The 18891-nt window shown below is 38.2% G+C and overlaps 1 protein-coding gene across 5 annotated transcripts in view; it reads right to left on the bottom strand.

Moving 5' to 3' along the window:
- Positions 1-7478, bottom strand: part of HGF (hepatocyte growth factor) — a 54833-nt gene extending 47355 nt beyond the window's left edge. For all 5 annotated transcript variants that reach the window (XR_003946019.2, XR_003946020.2, XM_018910326.3 and 2 more), the window contains exon 1: positions 7218-7478. Coding sequence is in view for 3 of the 5 variants with exons in the window: in XM_018910326.3 (XP_018765871.1) it covers positions 7218-7293 (76 nt within the window). In the remaining 2 variants the exon portion in view is untranslated. The remainder of the gene's footprint in view (positions 1-7217) is intronic.
- Positions 7479-18891: the final 11413 nt, after the last annotated feature.

The raw sequence follows: 18891 nt of genomic DNA, 5'->3' as shown, positions 1-18891 counted from the left end.
TGGGGACCTTTTATAACTGCCAGTTTTTTAAGACTATAAACACTCATCTAAAAGCATCACCATTTTTTGTTTGTCAGATGTCAGAAATAAACTAAATCTATGGGAAAATAAAGATAATTAAAATACCTGAATTCCTTAGACTATCAGATGCTGTCAGAGAACTGCAGGAATCAACTGCAGTCCTTCCAAATGGAGAATGAAGTACAAAATATTTCTCCTCATGTTGTGCTAAGTGGACTTAGCACAACATGAGGAGAAATATTTAAAATAGGGAAATTGTCCACATGCTGTGCAGGAAACACAGAGAAGCTGATGATTCAAAATATATTCCAGTGAAGAAAAAGGATCATATAAAGTGACACAATTATTTCAGAAATAAAAACCAGACATAGGCACTGTTGTTAGCATCAACTGGCATATTAGATCTCTGTTTAATATTTTGCATCACGTTTGTAATGAAATTAAGCCACTTGATCTTGAGCAGTTAACAGATAGACTAATTAGAGACTGACTTATTTGTGTTGTAATTGATAACCAGGTCAGAATGCTAAAATGAGATTAGTTATGAATTTAACTTTGCAAACACAATCATCACTGCAAGATAAAGAAAACTAGATTTTCCCAATGAGCTAGAAAAAAATGAGAGAGAAATATCATGTGATTTAAAACTTGCACATGGGGGGAGGGAAATCAGAAATCTACCATCATATGAAAGACTTTTAAATAAAAAAAAAAAAAACAAAACAAACCAACTTTAAACACACCTGAAATAAATGTAGGAAAGCACAGTTCAATACAGTAGACATCTCAAACATTTTATCAGGGGACACCATACTTGACAAAAAACACATGGTAACTTATATTCATAATTTCTGAATGGGAAAAGTGCAAAGCAAAAATCTGCAAAACAATGTATTATCACAGTGTCAGATATATCAAAGCAGAATGCTTATCTCAGTATAAACATTGACAATTTAATAAGAAAATTAACAACAAAGTATGTTTATGTGCCTAAAACAGAATTTGGCAGTACTTGTGTAACAAGAAAAAATCAGTGAGTGGGTCTGACAAAAAGCAACAATCCTCATCATATATGGCTTGAAACCAGCATGCAAATACTGTGAGGTGTTTACCTTGTCTACACAATATGATAGAAAGTATAGTTTTAATTATATTTAATAAAGTATTTCCAAGACAATGCTTCATAAAGGATATAAAACATCAAGGCTAAACTGTATGTGTTCCTCAGTATGATAGCATAAATATACTGGTTTCATCAAGAAAAAAAGAAAAAACAAACAAACCAAATCTTCACCAGATGGTGACAGTAGATGTTACTAAATGCTTTTGGATACAACATGCCTAAGTTAACAGTGTGGTCACAGAAATAAAAGAAAAGATGAATGTTGATCCTAACATCATTAATAGGGTCATCACAGTATTGTAATCTGTGTGAACCATTTGAAAGCACTTTTTCAATAAATACACTGAGGGCAATTTCGTCTCAAATCAAGTCATAACAGAGTCACTCTGACAAAAAGAATTAGTGCTCAACACTTTTAACTTACTTTCATTTACTTTGACTTCTCCTTCTGCCTGTTTCAGTATCAGAAATATCCAGATTCCTGGCTAGAATGCAAAAAGTGAACACCTTTTCCAAATGACTTCTCAATTGGGGTGAAAAGAAAAAGAAAAAAAAGGAAGAAAGGCAGACCAACATAATGAGAAACTGGAACAATAACAATCTGAGTTGTGCCCAAGAAAACAACTTTGTAGATTGGATAAACTTAAAATGTCAGATTAAGTTTAATGCAGTTATTTATATAAGACAATAATTTGGCGTAAAAGAAGTTTACCAACCATACCCAGAAAATCTGCAGTCAGCTGTATAGATGGAAAGTCACCAAAATAAAAGTAGCTGTCCAAGGAGGCATCTCTAGCTTGTCAAAACTAAACAGTTTCTCAGAAGTACCTGGAGGATGATGTGAATATTTTAACTTCTGACATTTATTTTCTTGGCACAAGACCCTTATGGGGAAAAAAAATCACACAATTTTTAGAAAGTAGTTTGAAATATATACAACTATCCATACAATATCTATATATAATAGATAATGATTTCCGTATTTCTACATTGGCTCTCAGTCTAGTTGTTGAGCAGATTCAGGAAATGCAAAAAGATTTTTTTTTTTGGCTTTATGTTACCACTCACACCACACACCCATTATTATCAACTGCAAAGACTGCCATGTAACTGGGAACCCAACTTCATGTTTGTGCTAAGTCCTGCCTTTGGTATCCACTCCCATGGTCAGCATGAAAACTCAAGGAGCTAAGGATAATGCTAAAAACTGACAGTATGTTCTAAAATTGGATGGTAGCAGCAAATGGACAGATCTTTTCCTTCCAAGAAAAGGTTATCTGCTCAGCAGGATGCTGGGACCCACTGGCAGAAACAAATGTGCAGCAGTTTGTACTCTGACTTACTGTATCTAACCTCTGGCTAAATGACTGAGAGGATTTTCCCTTGTAAGATTTGTCCTCTTACACATTGTGCACAAGTATTAAATGCCCACCACTTTTCATTGCATTCCACAATCTTTACAAGCACTTGGTGTCTCCTTTGAGGCACCCAGCATGTTGTGCCCTTCCTCTGTGATGGCGTCCCTGCCAACCGGAATTCCGGGCATGCAGCAAGGGGTAAGGAGAAAAGCACAAGTAGACAGGGCAGGGATTGGGCAAAAGAAAGAATGACAGATGGCTGAGGGCAGCAAAATAGCCCCTGTGAGGAGTGATCAGAGCCTTGCTTCATGTTGTATACATAAAAATAGTGCTGCTGGCCAAGGCAGCGAGTCATAGGAAAAGCTGGAGCTGAGGGGAGTCAGAGGGAGCAGCCAGTCCCCAGCTGGGCCAGCAGCACCGAGGACTGCCAGGCACGGCTGGGCTCATCAGACAGCACATGGGTGGAGGCCCACAAGCCACTGAAAACTACAGCTAGGTTTTGCCAACACGTTTGACTAATCTGAAGCACATTCCCAGCTCTGCTTCACCACAGTGCTGCTTTGCATGTAGGTACTAAGTGCATTCGAGAACAGCTCTAAACCCTCAGAGCACTGCCACAAAAACTGACAGGAGAAGATGGGGAAACAGTGAGGATGTCCTCACCCCTTCTTCCCAGGTTTTTTAGCTGCCATGTTTTCTCCACAGCAAGGTTCTAATGTTGCTTGCATTATGGCAGTTGTCCTACTTGCTTCCCAAGTAAGCATGGAGAGCAATCCTTTCTCACCTCCATGATCAATCCATTCTCACCTCTGTGTTGCCTTCCAGTCTCTGCATTCCACCCCATCTTAATGCTGATGGGGAGAAAGTGAAATTCCAACACTCATCCAGTACAAGTAATTGTAAAACATTCAGGGCAATGTCTTTTTTCTCCACATCATGCTTTTACTCAAAAAGAGGCCCAGTTATCCTGGTTTTAAACCTCCTTGGAAAAGTCTGAAATGCTTAAGTGGCAAACTAATGTTCAGCATAAAGATCCAAAAGGGAGATATTCTGCTCTCTGAGGGAGACTGAACATTTCCCTTCCAACCCTGGCCTCAGTTGAAGTATTACAATAATGACAGATGAGCTCCTCCAATAAGAGGCTTTCCTTTCCTTGACTTCAGTGGTCAATTTTCCAGAGTTTTACGCAACATTTTAATCTCATGTCTTTCAACTCTATATTCTCCTGCTATGTTGCTTATGAAAATGGCATTAATAGAAACAGAAAATCTGTTAAGCAGGGTAAGTGCTGTATTACATGTGAGAGCAAAACAAGCAGCCCCTGGCACTGAGTACCAAAAGGATTCCATTAAACAGAAGGAATACACTCTTCCAACTGGCACAGTTTCATTTCACTTTGTTGACAGTATATAGTATAATGATTATCTACAGCTGGGATGGGAAAGTATAAATCACATTAATTTTTAAAAATATACTTAGCTATGCAGACCACAGGAATACACAACATTCAAAAATTGATTATGGCTATGGGATTTGATTTTTTTTCTTTAAGTGATAATATATATAGGAAATAAGAGCAACTCCCACATCTTCATTAGCAACTTCTTCAGATCATCCAAACTACAGAATGTGCTTTAAATAAATTTGAATAAACACACTTGGCTGACAGTCTTCTCACAGAAAAATGTATCTTTAATTTAAATAAATCTTCAACATTCACTCTTTTGCAACATGCCAATCTACTTGTTGCTTTGATTAAAGAGTCATTTTTAGTTTCACTAGATGAACATTATTAAAGAGATTCTTCCCAAGAATACTGAATTATAAGAATATTTGATCAAGAAAGAAAACTCCTTGATAAAGTTATTAGCTACAGATTAATGTCTTTGTGTAAGTGACAGAGACTTACAGGATATTGATAATGACTAGGCAAGCAGTCTATAGGAACCATGCACATTTATCTTTCATCAATCTCAGTCTTATCTTTTTTATATTAAAAAAGAACTCAGAAAGTGATAGCGTAGACAGCTTGCTGACATTTAAATTTCTTGTGTTTTCTTCACCCTCCTTTTTCTTTACCCCTTAATATAACCCAACTGTGTTAGTCAGCAACTTCTGTTACACAGGACATTGTCTTTGCACAGAATTTAGGGCATGGGATTACAAACCCAGAATATTTGTTCACAGAAGAAACTAAATTCACCATTATGTACATTTGAAATCAGATTTGACAGAACAGCGCTAGAAGTATGGATGTGCATTGGCAAAAGACTTCTCATGTTTTAATTCCATTTGCATAATTTAGCTTGTTTTTCATATCTGAAAATAATCCTATGTAGGCAAATCCTAATCTTTCTTAAAAAAATCCCAGTAAAAAGGATCCAACATCCCAAACAAAGACAGCATATATGTTTACAAAGCAATCATTTACAGAAATGCCCCAGAAATTTGTATTTTCATAAAGAAGTAACACAACTTTCCCTTGCCTACAGTGTAAATATACAGACACTTCTTTTGAAGATCACATATTTTCAAAAACAAGGTAAGCAAAATGGCAGAATGTGCTAAGAGTCATCTTCCTTGCCAATAAGGCAAACAACAGGATTAATTAATACTAAGGAAGATGGGGGAGGAAAATTAGGAAAGGCAGGTTGTCAAGAAAGTGTCACCATGAAAGCTGATCAGAAAACAAGTCCTACTCCAAAAAACTCTTAAGTTTCGGAAATTTAATTTTTCCCCTCATCCAGGTGAACCAGTCACCCCCAAACTGGAGAGCCCATTGGTTAATGCACAACCCTATTCATCAGCCCAGTACTTATGTATGCAGCACAGAAGGTGTCTCTCAGTCTCCCTCTCAAAGTATTAAGTAGATCCAACATCCTTTGAAGTTGGTAAACTACAGACCAGCACTAAGCACCTACAGTCAGGGACAATAAGGACCTTCTCTCACTCAAGAAAAGCACCCTGACTTACCAGGAGAGCAAAGCATGACCTAACTTATTATGACCTTGTCTATAGACTAGTTGAGTACCTCTGGCCCATGGAATAAAGTGTGTGTGTGTAAGTGTGTCTGAAGTGTTTATTTTGCTCTTTTTTTTTTCCTAACTAGCCCATCAGTTAATGAGCTTCTGTCACAGGTGAGGGTTTCTCAACAGCAGGTTACCACTATTGCAAATTACAAGCTATTGGCAATGTCTCCTGCTGCACACTTCTCTGCCATTTGATTTGAGGGAAACAAACCAAGGAAAGTTTCTCTTTAACAGGAATTATTTTTGTGAAATGTTTTGACGTATCAGCATTTTCCAGTACAAGAAACCCAAAACATTTTCTCAGAAAATTCCTAACCAGCTCAAGTCACCACTTTTCAGAGAAGCTGCACATCCAAAAAATGGAAATTCCAATGTACATGGAAAAGGAGTTCAGAAAAGTATAGTATCATAGTGTCTGTATCTCTGTGTCACCTGCTAAAGAATGCCTGTGAAAACAATATCCTCAGTGAGCAGACTGAGCACAGAAGCTCTAATGAGATTGTTCAGCATCCTACAGAACCACACTCTTCCTTGCAGGGGGAAAACAACAGGTTTTACTGCACGTGATGCTGCCAGTCTGTTTTTGACTTGCCCACTCAGATCACAAAATATTCCACTTTGAAATTCCATTTCAAAGTATTTATTTTTTAACTAGAAAGCAGTTATGTCTTGGAAGCCATCAGCATTCCTTGCCATACTGTGCCCAATGCCCTCAGATATTGCCCCAGAACCCAGTGCCACAGTTCCCTGCCCTTGCTTTGCCTGCTCCTGGCAGATTCTTTCCCTGAATTGTGCCTGTCCTTTGTTTCTGTCTGTGCAAAGGTCTGACCCTAACAATGTTGCCGGAAGGAAGGAAAGGTTTGTAGAAACCTTTACAAACTTTTTTCCTTAAACGTCTTCCCAGAGGGCCAATAGAAAGCACAGAGTTGGCTCTTCAGATAACCAGTCCAGGGGGGACACTTCAGGAAAGAAATTCAGCTAAAGAGCATCCAGCACCTGATTACTTATTGTTCGTCCCTTGCCCCCCCGCCCCCCCCCCCCCATCTCCCGGATTTCAGCGGGAACATCTAATGAAATTACAAGTATTTCAGTCTGGAAATAGCACGCTCATGCTGCTGAACTTCAGCAAGGACATTCCCGTTCAGCAATGCACTACCCCGTGCTTTGAGTATTTCTTGTCAACTTCTATTATTTAACATTTATTCTACCACTGGAAATTAAGGATACACGGTCGCGTCCTGATAACGCCCGGGAGCACCACTGGGCAATGATGCGATTTTCCTTCCCCTCTCTTCCCCTTCCAGCTCTCCAGTCCTGAGCGAGCCCCGCGCCCCACTCCCGCACGGTGCAGGCGCTGGAGCGGCGGCCCCTCCGCAGCCCCCGGGCCGGGACCCGCCTCCCTCAGGGCTGCGCGCCCGGAGCGCGGCTCGTCCGGCCGGCTCCGCTCGGCTCCGCGGAGCTGCCAACCCGCCTGGACACGCAGGGTGAGGCGCTGCCAGCCCCACCTGCGGGCAGCGACCTGCGGGCTCGGACCTGCGAACTGCGGGCAGCGACCTGCGGGCTGCGACCTGAGGGCAGCGCCCAGCGCGCCGCCCCAGCGCCCTCCCTGCCGCGGCGGAGCGGGGGAGAGGGGCCGTGCTGAGGCTGCGAGCGGACGGGGGTCGCTAGCGGAGTGATAGAACTGACCTGCCGCGGGGATGGCGGTGGGCAGCAGCAGCAGCTGGTGGAGCAGCAAGGCTGGCAGGAGGTGGGTGGCCCGCATGGTGCCGGCGGCCCCCCCGGCGGCTGGCGGGGAGGAGAAGAGGAGATGGCTCCTCGGAGGGACCCCGTGCACCGACGGTCACTCGAGGAGGCAGAGTGAGCCGAGCTTTTTATTGCGATGATCTAAGTTTGTTGTGTGATTAACTGGAAAGATCTGGGTCCCAACTCCCTCTTACGGTAAGAAACTGTTTAACAACATCCCCTCTCTGCCTCTTCTCCTCCCCTCCTCAGGAGCTGCCTCCCTTCCCTCCCACCCCTCAACCAGCCCAGGGAGAGGGCTTCCCCCGCCTCATCCCTCCCTCGCTCCCTCCTTCCCCCCGCCTCTCTCTCCATCCCTCAGAAGCTCGGGAGGAGCTCGGGCCAGGCCGGGTCTCTTAACTCTTGCCCCGGGGCTGCCGGCTCCTGCGGCATGATTCCCTCCCACCCCCCATTGCCATCTCACCTGCAGCCAGAACAGACCTCTCCTTCCCCGCAGACATGTCCCTGCACAACGTCCCACTTTCTGCACTTGCCCCTTGGCCTCGTGGCCAGGCAGCGACTCCATCCATTGCCGTTTCACTGGGATTCTCCCACCACACGGAAAATTTCACTGTAAGAAAACACCTTTCCTCTGACCTGCCCATGGCCGCCCCCAGCCACCAGCCTTGGCCTTTCCATCGCCCTCTTTGGCCATCTGACAAATGCCACTTCCTCAAAATTGTGGCAGCTCTGGGGAATTTAAAGGTCAAGTATCAGCTGCTGGCGTTGCTCCATGGAGGGAGACAATCTTCAGTCCAAAGCGATGCCTGACCTTCCTTCTGTTGCAGGCAAAGTCATTGTAATTTTTCTCTTGCACTTCATTTTAACCTCATGGAAGCAATGACATTGGGTTTTGTTTAAAGTCATGAGACCGGCCTTCGTGACACGCAAGTGTTCAAAAATAAACACTTGAGGAAAAGTTTTGCTGTAATTTAAACTGTTCCTTTCTCCCATGCATCCACCTACCATCTACGGCAGGAGTGTGTGACAACAGCGGAAACTGTTTTCCTCCATTTTCCACGAAAAACCAGAGACCCACATGTGGCCTCATGCCATGTGAGTCAGAAAAATGTGTCTCTGTCCCAGCCTTGACTCCTTTGCCCGTATTGATGATTAGCATTTATGAGTGATAACAGGTATTCTTAAAAAAATAGATTGCTTCCCAATCCACAAATAACTTTTAATCAAGTATTTCCAACATATATGAGTGGGACTTTTTATCCAGTTCCTTTTGCCCAAAAGGAACAAAAGTTAAAATTTCCATTTAGGAATTACTGCCTTACTAAGTGAAAGTAAGGTGACAAAAGCAAGTTGAGAGACAGTCTGTTAAGAAAATATTTTGAGCATTTGGTATTACAGGAAAAACATGTTTGTGTGAAAACAATACTTTCTCTTGCAGAATGAGCATTATTTCTAGGGGTTTTAGTTGATTTTTTGCTGTCCTCGTTTTTCTGCCAAGACTAAAAGTTAATTTTCAGGAATTTCTTGGAGATGTACTACCTGAGAAACAGAGAACATATATTTCACTGGCCAAGAACCTTGCATGGAATCCTTGTCCACTGCAACTGATAAAACAAGGATTTCTCAGGTTTTTTTTCTGTTTTTTTCCCTGACAAAGATAAACATAAGTGTAAACAAAAAGCAAGAAAAATAATCATATCACCATTCTGAGCCCAAAATAGCCACATTCTGCTAACCAGATGTATTTGACTTGTTCCCCATGCATGTGTGGAGTGACATTTTTTGCAGAGGACAGAATCATGCACCATTAGAGTGTTTTACCACTGACTTCTCTGAGGAGAATATTTGGCCTGTATTCAGATTCCTCCTAAATTGTAGGAAGATTGCTTTTGTGTCTCTTAAGGTCTGGAGTGCTCCCTAATGGAGGAAATATTCTGTTATATGGATTCTTATTATTAATACATAATCTTGTGGATTATTCGTGATGTGTCTCAGTTCTGTAAGAGAGATCAAGTCCTGGTCATGAGCTTCTTTAGCTGCAGATGTTGTGCTGGGCAGGTGTAACTCCATAGTCCTGCTTCTCTATTTGTCCAGTTTTGGGGAGCTGTTTGAGGGTGCCTCTGCCTTTTACATAGGCCAATTATATATCTCCCCTCACAAGGACACATGGACTCCAGGGCCAGGGACAGCAGGTACATTAGAAAGAAAAGATCCTGCAGATTCTATATTCAGATGTTCTGTTTGTAGGCAGTCAAAACTGAGATTTGCATCTGGATCTGTGAAAGGAAAATGCTTTTTGGTGCCACATCATATTCTGCAAAATGTAGCATGAGCCTTTTTCTGCATCTTCATGCCTCATATATTTTGCAGTGGAAGCATAATATTTTATCAATTCAATCAAATTTTATCTTGAAATGGATTTTCAATATGAAGGATTTTTTTTTTCATGCAGTAAATTTTCAGGAAGAATTCTGTTTTCAGTTTCAACCTACACATATAGTAACTAAAAATTAAAATACAAGATTCAAAAGTAGTAGGTTTTATGCAAGAATATTTTGTTTTCTGAACCTTTGAGGACATGTTTTTGGACCTATAAATCCTTTCTCTAGTTCTGTTGTTGGGGCTTGTCTGAGAGTGGGGATTTTTGGGTTGTTGGGTTTTTTGATTTTTTTTTTCTAATTTTTTTTGGCAGCTCTGCAAACTTGCTCTGATAACCTGGCTTTCAAATCAGTGTAGCTCTGTGTATTATCAGTGTATTAGGAAAGTAGCATAACATTTCTGTAGAAGTTATCTAAAAGAAAAGAGTTACTTGCACACTTTACCAAAGATGTATTTGCTCTGGACTGCTAACATGAGTGAAAAATTTCAAAAAACTTTATTTTGGTTGGAAAAGTAAGCAGACATGACCAAACACATGGAAACTGCTATTTTTATATTCTCTTTTCTGACCATAACCACAGTTGAATCTGTTTTTCAGATGTAACTTGCTGTTCAGAAATGCTAGATATTCACAGTTTGGGCAGGAATCCTTACATGTATACAAGATAATATTAAGTCACCATTAGCTTCAAAGAAACCTTTTCTAAATGAACCAGCATCTTTCATGTGAAGCAACATTTTTGCTCAAAATATTTGCTTTTTACTTCTTGATTTATCTGGTATAGGTATCACTGTGGTAAAGTCCTACCAGAGAATAAGCCAAATAAAATAAGTGCTTGCAGTAATTACTATTAAACACAGAGTTAATCAGTGAAAAAGTCTCGGGCTGCCTCAGTAGTTTAAACTGAGCAATTGGTCTTTACATTTCAAGAAGTACTAAACTTTGTTGTCTTTTTTTATAACCTGACCTTGAGATTAGGAGCAGGAAAGATTGTGGTATGGCCCACAAGATTTGACACTGCTGGAAAGGCAGAGTTTAAGCAGAGTTACAGCCCATGACAGGTGTCTGTACTTGCTGAGGCACCTCAGCCAGAGCCCAAGCTCTGGTATTTTCCAAGATAATACCCATGCCTTCTTTGTGCAGAAAGAGAAAGGGGAATAAGGCATGAAAACTGGGAGGAGGAGCAGGAAGAAATGGATAACAAGATCCACACGCGGTTTTAATGTCCAGTCGAAAGCAAAGGCTCAGAAACTTCATGGTCTACTGTTCTAGATTCAGTCCAAAGGACTTTGCATGTCATCATACCAAATGTTGCAGATCTGACCTGCTAGTCCCAGAGGGCAGATTCACCAGCTCAGCCAAGTGTGCAGAGCCCTGTGCAGTGGAGCAGGACAGCATGGCACCTCCCATGAGGGTTTGTGCTGATTCCCCACCAGGGAAACTTGAGAATGAAGACAAGCTCCAGAGTGACTTGGCTGGGCTGGGTTCCACCCATTTGAATTCACATGTGTTCATAATATTCAATCATACATAATTTACAATTCTTCCTGCACTCACAGTGTTCAGGCCTGGCTGCTAAACCCAAGGCAGGTAATCCAGCATTCATCCCTGCAGTCAGTTAATAGCATAAATCCCTTATGGTTTTCCTGTGTGGGAGATGTGGTAATTGCTTTTCTCATTTTTGCTGTTTGCTAACTAGGAGGAGTTCAGATGGATAACAGAACAATTTTTAAGTTCTATTGTGAAAGTGTTTAAGTCATTTATGGAATGGTACCCAAGGGCAGCAGATCATAATGCAGCCCATCAGAAATTACTATTTCTAATATTTGGGAAGAGAAAAAAGAAAGAAAGACGAGAAAGACAGGAAAGAAAGAAAGAAAGAAAGACGGAGAAAGAAAGAGAAAGAAAGAAAGAAAGAAAGATGTAATAATATACACAGCACATTTTTATTAGTAGGAAATGTCTGTTAAAATTTTATCTGTTTGAAATTTAGATATTTCTACACCATGTTCTATCTACGTGGAGATGTATGTGCAAAATTAATATTTTCATGAAAATTTTCAGTAATATTCATTCAGAGTTTTGTGGGATGTGCTGTACTGTGGTTATGTGGATGTTGAAAGAGCAAAAATCCCTCAGTCTACTCAAAAGAATTTGTTCCTCGTATTTAATTAAAGTTTAGGTATATTGATGAAGAATGCTAAACTTTTGGTTTATATTTGTTTTTTTTTTCCTCTGCTATTAATGTCTGCACTGCCAAGAAATTCTGGAAAGAATAAACACCACTGGTAGTACTGGTAAATAAAATCTCTTAGTCAAGGCCTAATTTGAACTGCAAACCTCACAATTGCTTCTTATTTACTTTTTTTTTTTTTTTTTTTTTTTTTTGGTGCAAGAATGTAAGAAAAAATGAACCTCTCTGTGACCTCAATCTGCTAGAATTAAAATGTGGTACTGTCCTTTGGAAAAAAAATCCAGAAGCTGAATATGTTTGATATGAAGCAACAGCCCTAGAAGCCCTTAATTTACATACCATAGTTAAAGTTATTTCTCTGAGGATGTGGTTTTTGGTTCAGAAAGTCTTCATTGTTTTGCATATTTAGGTAAAGTACAAAGCTTGACTGTAGTCAAGGAATTCTACGTTTGGTTTTGCACTTTTTTTCTTTATTGTAGAAAAACTTGAAAATATCCACCTAAAATATTTAACCACTAAGAAAATCTCCAGGTCACATTGTCTTTAGAATTACCTGTCGTTTAAATGAATTTAATGATTTTATTGTCTGAGGTAAGGTGTGTATATATGTCATTTGGACAGTAGATTAAAGCTTTCTTTTATATGTACAAACAATTCACCCCTCCTGCTGCATTTTTTGAAGTCAGTGAAAAAAATCAAGAGTGTGCTTAAGTAAAACTATTGAACATCACTGTCTGAATGTTTGGTTTTTGGTTTTTTTTAACCTGGCTTAACCATAAAACCAAAGACAGTTTTTCCAAGATATTTTCATGTTAGATCCCAAACTGGAGAAAAAAATTTGCGTTTTCTAGACAATTTTCTATTTTCAGTAATTGCCTTTATTTCAAAAAGACAATAAAATTTTGATGGATTTCAAATCAGGACATAGTTTTTACTTTGAAATTTAAAAAAAATTGTAATGTAAAATAAAAAAGTCCAAACAAACCACAATTATTCCAGGAAAATTGTGACAAAAGCAATGCAGACATGTTAATGCAGGCCCATTATTGGTTTGTTCAACTTAAATGTGTGCTTTTAAATTGGGAAAAGTTTCCAACATGTTCTCGTAGCATACATTTTATCCCTAGAGGAGGTACAATGGTGGCAAAAGGCGAAGACTCTTTATCTTCCAATATGATATTTCTGTAAAAAAAAATTATTGTCAGATAAACTGAGAAAAAACTACCAAAACTGATGCTGAGAGATCAGATACAATAAAAAAGGTAACATACAGTGGTTTAATAAAAATGAGATATTGTTATAAAAATACTATTAATATATCTCAGACTGGTATACATTTTAAGAAGTGTTCTCAATAAATTTAAAGTACCAAAGAATAAAATTAAACTGGTCTTTGACTGTAAATTGTAGACTGTGGAATAACTTCAGCAATTCAAAAATCCAGAGACAAAAACCTTAGCTCTTTGAATTCCAGAGACTGAAGACTTCCAGAACTTGCTGTCAAAAGTAAATTCTCTAGGATTTCATATCAAAGAGCAGAATTTCTACCTAGGGTGCTGTTAAAGGTTTTAGAAAGAAACCTTCATGGAGATTCATCAGTTTCCCAGCAGTCTCTCAGACATGAGGCCATATTAATAACAGCTCAGAAAAAAAAAAAACCCACAAACAAAAAAGAAGTCATGGTTCATGGCCATAAAATACTGATCTTTCCTGGTTTAAGGTTTGTAAGCCCAGAGACAGAAACCTTGCCAAGATATCAGAAAAGATGTTATCAAAGGAGAAGTCTCAGCTTGACTTCTTTTAAAGAACAAGCTTTGGGTACTTTGGAATCAAAGTCTCCTTGTTTGGGATACAAGCTCTGTAATGCAGCTATTGGAAAATAGTCAAGTAGGGAAAGGGGACATGTGTCTGCAGAATCAGGACAGGAACTCTCAAAGGAAGATTAGGAAAAACTGGAAATTTTTTCTGCTGTGTCATTTCTTTATATCTTAAAAAAAACCCTTTTGTCTGCCCAGTTTTCTCTCTTAGGCTCCTACCAGAGGTATTGCAATTCTGGTAGTGAAATGATGCTGATAACAGTGTGATTGCTCCACATCTGCTATGCCAATAAAACAAAATATTCCCTTCTCTGGGCTACTTTTAGTATTCCATACCTCAAAACTATGCACAGTGTTTTCTACAAAGTACCCAACCCCCACATTTCATAGAGATAAACTGTTGGCCAAGCCTTTTTGTTATAGGTGGAATTTGAACATGGATGATGAAGCTTCACTGCACATTAGACAATGACAGAGCATATTCTTGCCTTAGCATATTCTTCTGCTGAGGTTTTCCCTACCAATTTCTACAGCAAAAATAGGACTGAAGCAGAATTTGGATGTTTATGGGCTGAAGTTGCAGTTCTAAAGCTGTCTGAAGCTTTGCTGAACTTTGCTGTAGTTTTTATCCCATTCTTTACATGAAGAACTAAACTTACCAAAAAACAGGTTTTGAATTTGGAACTCTACTGCTAAGCAAACTTGTAGGATGGTCTATTCCAATGTTTTTTGTCATATTATTAAAAAATATTTTCTCATTCATAAAATGAGATTGATATATATCTAAACGAAAACAAACAAAAAAAAATTTGCAACAGTGGCATAGAAAAAAATATGGAAAAGTTGTTTTGTTTTTTTCTCTGCTGAAGAGAGTTGTGCTGTACCCTAAACTGAAACACATTATTTCTGACTTTGTTTTATTACTGGAAGTTTTTTGAAGTCTTTCCTGCAGCAGTCATATACCGATTAATACTCATTGTATCTCTTAACTCCCCAGATCAGTAACACTGGGTTTTAATTTAAGAATTTGCAGATTGGGTTGAGGGACAAGTTCAAATAGACAAGAAATTTTATCTGACAGTGATCAATGAAGGTTTTCTAGGAAAAAGCGTAAATCCAGAACAAGTTTTTAGAATGTTTTCCAACTTACCAACATTTGATGGTCATCCAACTTTCAGTGCTATGAAATTAATTATCTTCCCAGTGATTTATGACTTTCTCTCTCTGCAGAGATGCAGAGATGTTTCCCATGTAAACATCTAAGCAAAAATATTAGCTAAATCAGATAGGGAAGGGAGGGATTTTCAAATATACATTTTTGTGAGGTTCTTTTGTCTTCTGGTAAAAAATAGCTTTTTCCATATACTATAGAAAATCAATATTCAGAGGTGCAATATTATTACTTAAGAAGAAAAGACGCCATACCAAAACAAACCATAATAACCTTGCTGTCCTTAATTTGTTTTTCATGTGAACCCTTGAATAAACAATTCATGTAAATTCTTGAATAAACAATTTTTAATAAGGAAGTAAAGCCATCAATACAGAAAATATGCAGATTTACATAATTTACCACAAATCTGATTTACAATTTTTTTGCCATTCCTATCTATTTCTTCATTTATTCCCAGGAGATAAACCAATGTGGATTCAATTCATGTATTCAAGAGCAATGGCAAAACTCTGTATTTTCCCTGAGTTTATTTTATACACATGTCCTTCAGTTATGGAAATACTTCAGATAAACCACTGATAATGTGCCTTGAGCACCCACAGGAAATACAGGGATATCTCAGCCTGAGATGAACAACTTTTAAACTATTTTTCTTATAACTGCTCCAAGGGAAAAAAAAAAATCTGGTATTTGTTTCCCAAGATTAAAATAGCCAACACACTATTGACATTTAATCTGTATTTTATGACAAGAATGTTTGATATAGTCCTATTGTAAAGACTGAATGGGTATAGAAACCTGTCTCTGTATCTGGAAATAATTTTCCAATTTTTGACAGGAGGCATAGTTAACCAAAATGTTGAATGCTGTATATCATATTTTTAAATAACTTTGAGTGCTAATTACTGTGGTAAACCACTTATATGCCTCATTGACAGTAGATACTGACAGTGGATATGGAATTTTGTATTTTCTTTCTTTCTTTCTTTCTTTCTTTCTTTCTTCTTTCTTTCTTCTTTCTTTCTGTCTTTCTTTCTTTCTTTCTTTCGTTTCGTCTTTCTTTCTTTCTTTCTTCTCTCTTCTTTCTCTCTTTCCTCTTCTTTCTCTCTTTCTATTATCATTCTCTTTTTCTCTTTCACTTCATCTTCTACTCCCTCTCTTTCTTTCTCTACTTTTTCTTTTCTTTCTCCATTACAATCTCCCTTTAACTTTCTCCCTATCTTTCTGTTTTCCTTTCGTCCTCTCTTTTTCACTTTCTCCCTTTTAAAACTTTTATTAAAACCCCACAGCCTTGTATTGTCAATTTAAAAACACAGTTATGTGGACTAACATGTATGAATTTAATTTTGCCCTATGAAACAAACACTAGAAGAGAATTTTACAAGAAGAAAAATTAACAAAGAATCATGACTCTGAGGGCAAAATTTAGTGGCTAAAACCCAGAGATTTAGGTGGCATTCTGAGGCATGCTGTCAGCCATCCTGTCCATGGTCATCTTTCCTGATACCAGAATATGCTGATACCAGAACTGCTGAAATGCAGTTACAGTTGAACCAAAGATACTTCTCTGTGGCAGAATTTCAAATAAACTTTTTAAAGATGTACAAGGCTAAAAGAGCTTGAAATGTTCTATCATCACCTCAGTGTATCCACCTAATACAGATAGAATATCATCACTGTAAACAGCAGCCTGTTCAAAGATGGAGTTTAACAGCAGGGATCAGCTTTTCTACTGCTTACAAAGATCACATCTGAATAACATTAACTAGCTGTTGTTCTGGGTGACGCATTTTTAAACAGGTAACAAAATATGGTCATAAATTCTGTTATCCTTGGTTATCTCCCAGTCATATTTATGGGACTACAAATGTTTTTAGACACTTTCTCAAAAGAACTTTCTTGGGTCTAGGTATATGGGTCTATATTTATAGAGATAGAGGAGATACTTCAAAGGGTGTTGACTCCAAAATAACTTACAAACTATTGATAAAAAAACTTACTGAGTTTAAACCTGAGTCAATATACTCACAAAAAAAAAAAAAAAAATATATATATATATATATATATATATATATATAAAATATAAATATCTGCCTTGGAAAATTAAGTCTGAATGAATACCTAGGTTTTGTGATTGAATTCAAAGAAGAGAATGCCAAAATGGAAAAATGCACGTTCCAACTGAAAATCATAGGTTGTCTGGCCAGCAAAAATTCCAGTGAAGTAGCACTCATGGTGAAACAAGTGTTCAGTCAAATATGACATGGCTGCAACAGGAAGAAAAACAATTTTTCAGTGGTGCATCGCACTGTTTAAGCCAAGACTGATCATATACTTGGTTAACAAGACAATGACACAACCTTCTAAGTAGGCAAAAATCTCTGCAGTCAAGCAAGAACTGCTGCAACTGCAGCAGAGGGACAAAGCTTTCTGCTTATTAATTTTATTAAATGGGTAATAGAGTGAAAATATTCTGTTTTAAATAAAAGTCACTGCGTCATATCCAAATGGATTAAGTCAGTGAGAAAAAAGTATAATTACAATAGTCTGTAAAAAAGTGTTCCACTTAGCATGTCTAAATAATAAATGCAGATGTACCATCTGTGTTTGGAATGGAAGGTTGCCTACCCACAAATCCATTTTAAAAGACATTTTTATATATACACCAGGGAACCAGAAGTGAAAATAAGAAACCTAAGAAAACTTTCAGATATATTCTAGACTCAGGAAGCTTAAAAAAATACTACTAGAAAAGAAGCGAATCATTATACCTATGATTGTCTCTTACATAGATGGGAAAATATGTATTTCTGCCTGTCACCCTGTGTTTTTACCGTGTTGTATCCCACATTTCCTACATACTTCTGCCTTTTAGTCCTCCAGCCTTACCAAAGGAAGCCCATTTTCCTGGGTGCACATCTCCTCCTGACAACACTCCTGTTTGTCCCTGAGCTGTCTTCAGGTATGTGTCACATCCCACAGCAGCAGTTCTGCTGGGGGAACAGCACACACACCATTTTGCCATATAGCAAGGCATGCACACATTGACAAACAAGCAGTAAAATACATAATGACTCCCTACTAAAAGATATTTTTTCCAATGGAAATGCCTCTCACTTGCACTTGGTTATCAGTTGTGGGTTGTATTTGTTTCATCTAATGCTAGATGTCCAGGTTTTGGACATTTAAATCTGAGGTAATCTATTAGGTTTCATTGTAGCGTCGCTAGAAGTGAAAAAGCATTTGGTGTCACAATCAATCAGCCTTTATAGATTGCCCTCTAAGTATTCTGGAAGTATTTGCCTCCTCTTAGTCAAATGCCCATCTTTCTTAGTGTCTTCAACTAAAATCTTTTTAGCTGAAATTTGCCTATTGATTTAGATTGCAATAAGATAAATAAGTTCACAGGAAAAATTTCTAAGAATTAAGGAAATATATCCCATGAAACAAAAAGTAAGCAGAAGACAGAAATTCTGTTCCCTTAATGCACCAGAAGGGAATTAGAAAACCATTCTAAAACCAGTGGAAGCACATGAAAACTCCAAGTTCGTATGTTTATGATGCAATACAGAATCATTAGTAATATGTAAGAAATTAGGTAGAATTATTAAAAATAAATAGGGATTTTTTTAAAAATCTACAAAATTAAAAAGAAAATAATAAAAATTATTCTTATGATGATAAAAATGTCCTTCCTTGTGTAGCTAAGGTTCTGATTAAATAATTCATGAGTCAAGAACTCAAGAGGTCAATGAACCAGTGTTCTGTTCATGAGAACAGCATCCCAAAATGATACAAAAATCCACAAATACTATGTATGTATTAATTTTTATGCATGTATGATCTCTGATGTTCTGTGATTTGTGTTGTTAGTGTAGGAATCCATATGGGAACATGTGAACATAATATATAAATCTGGATATGCATTATGTCCACGAATAAATTTCCTAATCTCATTCATTTTAGTTACTGGTTCCAACAGTTCTAACCCATAACAACCAGAAGGTGTTGTGAGGCTCTCTTCATTCATTAAAAGCATGAAATCTGCTGTGACA

The sequence above is a fragment of the Serinus canaria genome, chromosome 1A (assembly GCF_022539315.1).
Source record: "Serinus canaria isolate serCan28SL12 chromosome 1A, serCan2020, whole genome shotgun sequence".
Classification (NCBI taxonomy): domain Eukaryota; kingdom Metazoa; phylum Chordata; class Aves; order Passeriformes; family Fringillidae; genus Serinus; species Serinus canaria.
This window is presented reverse-complemented; position numbering and strand designations above follow the sequence as displayed.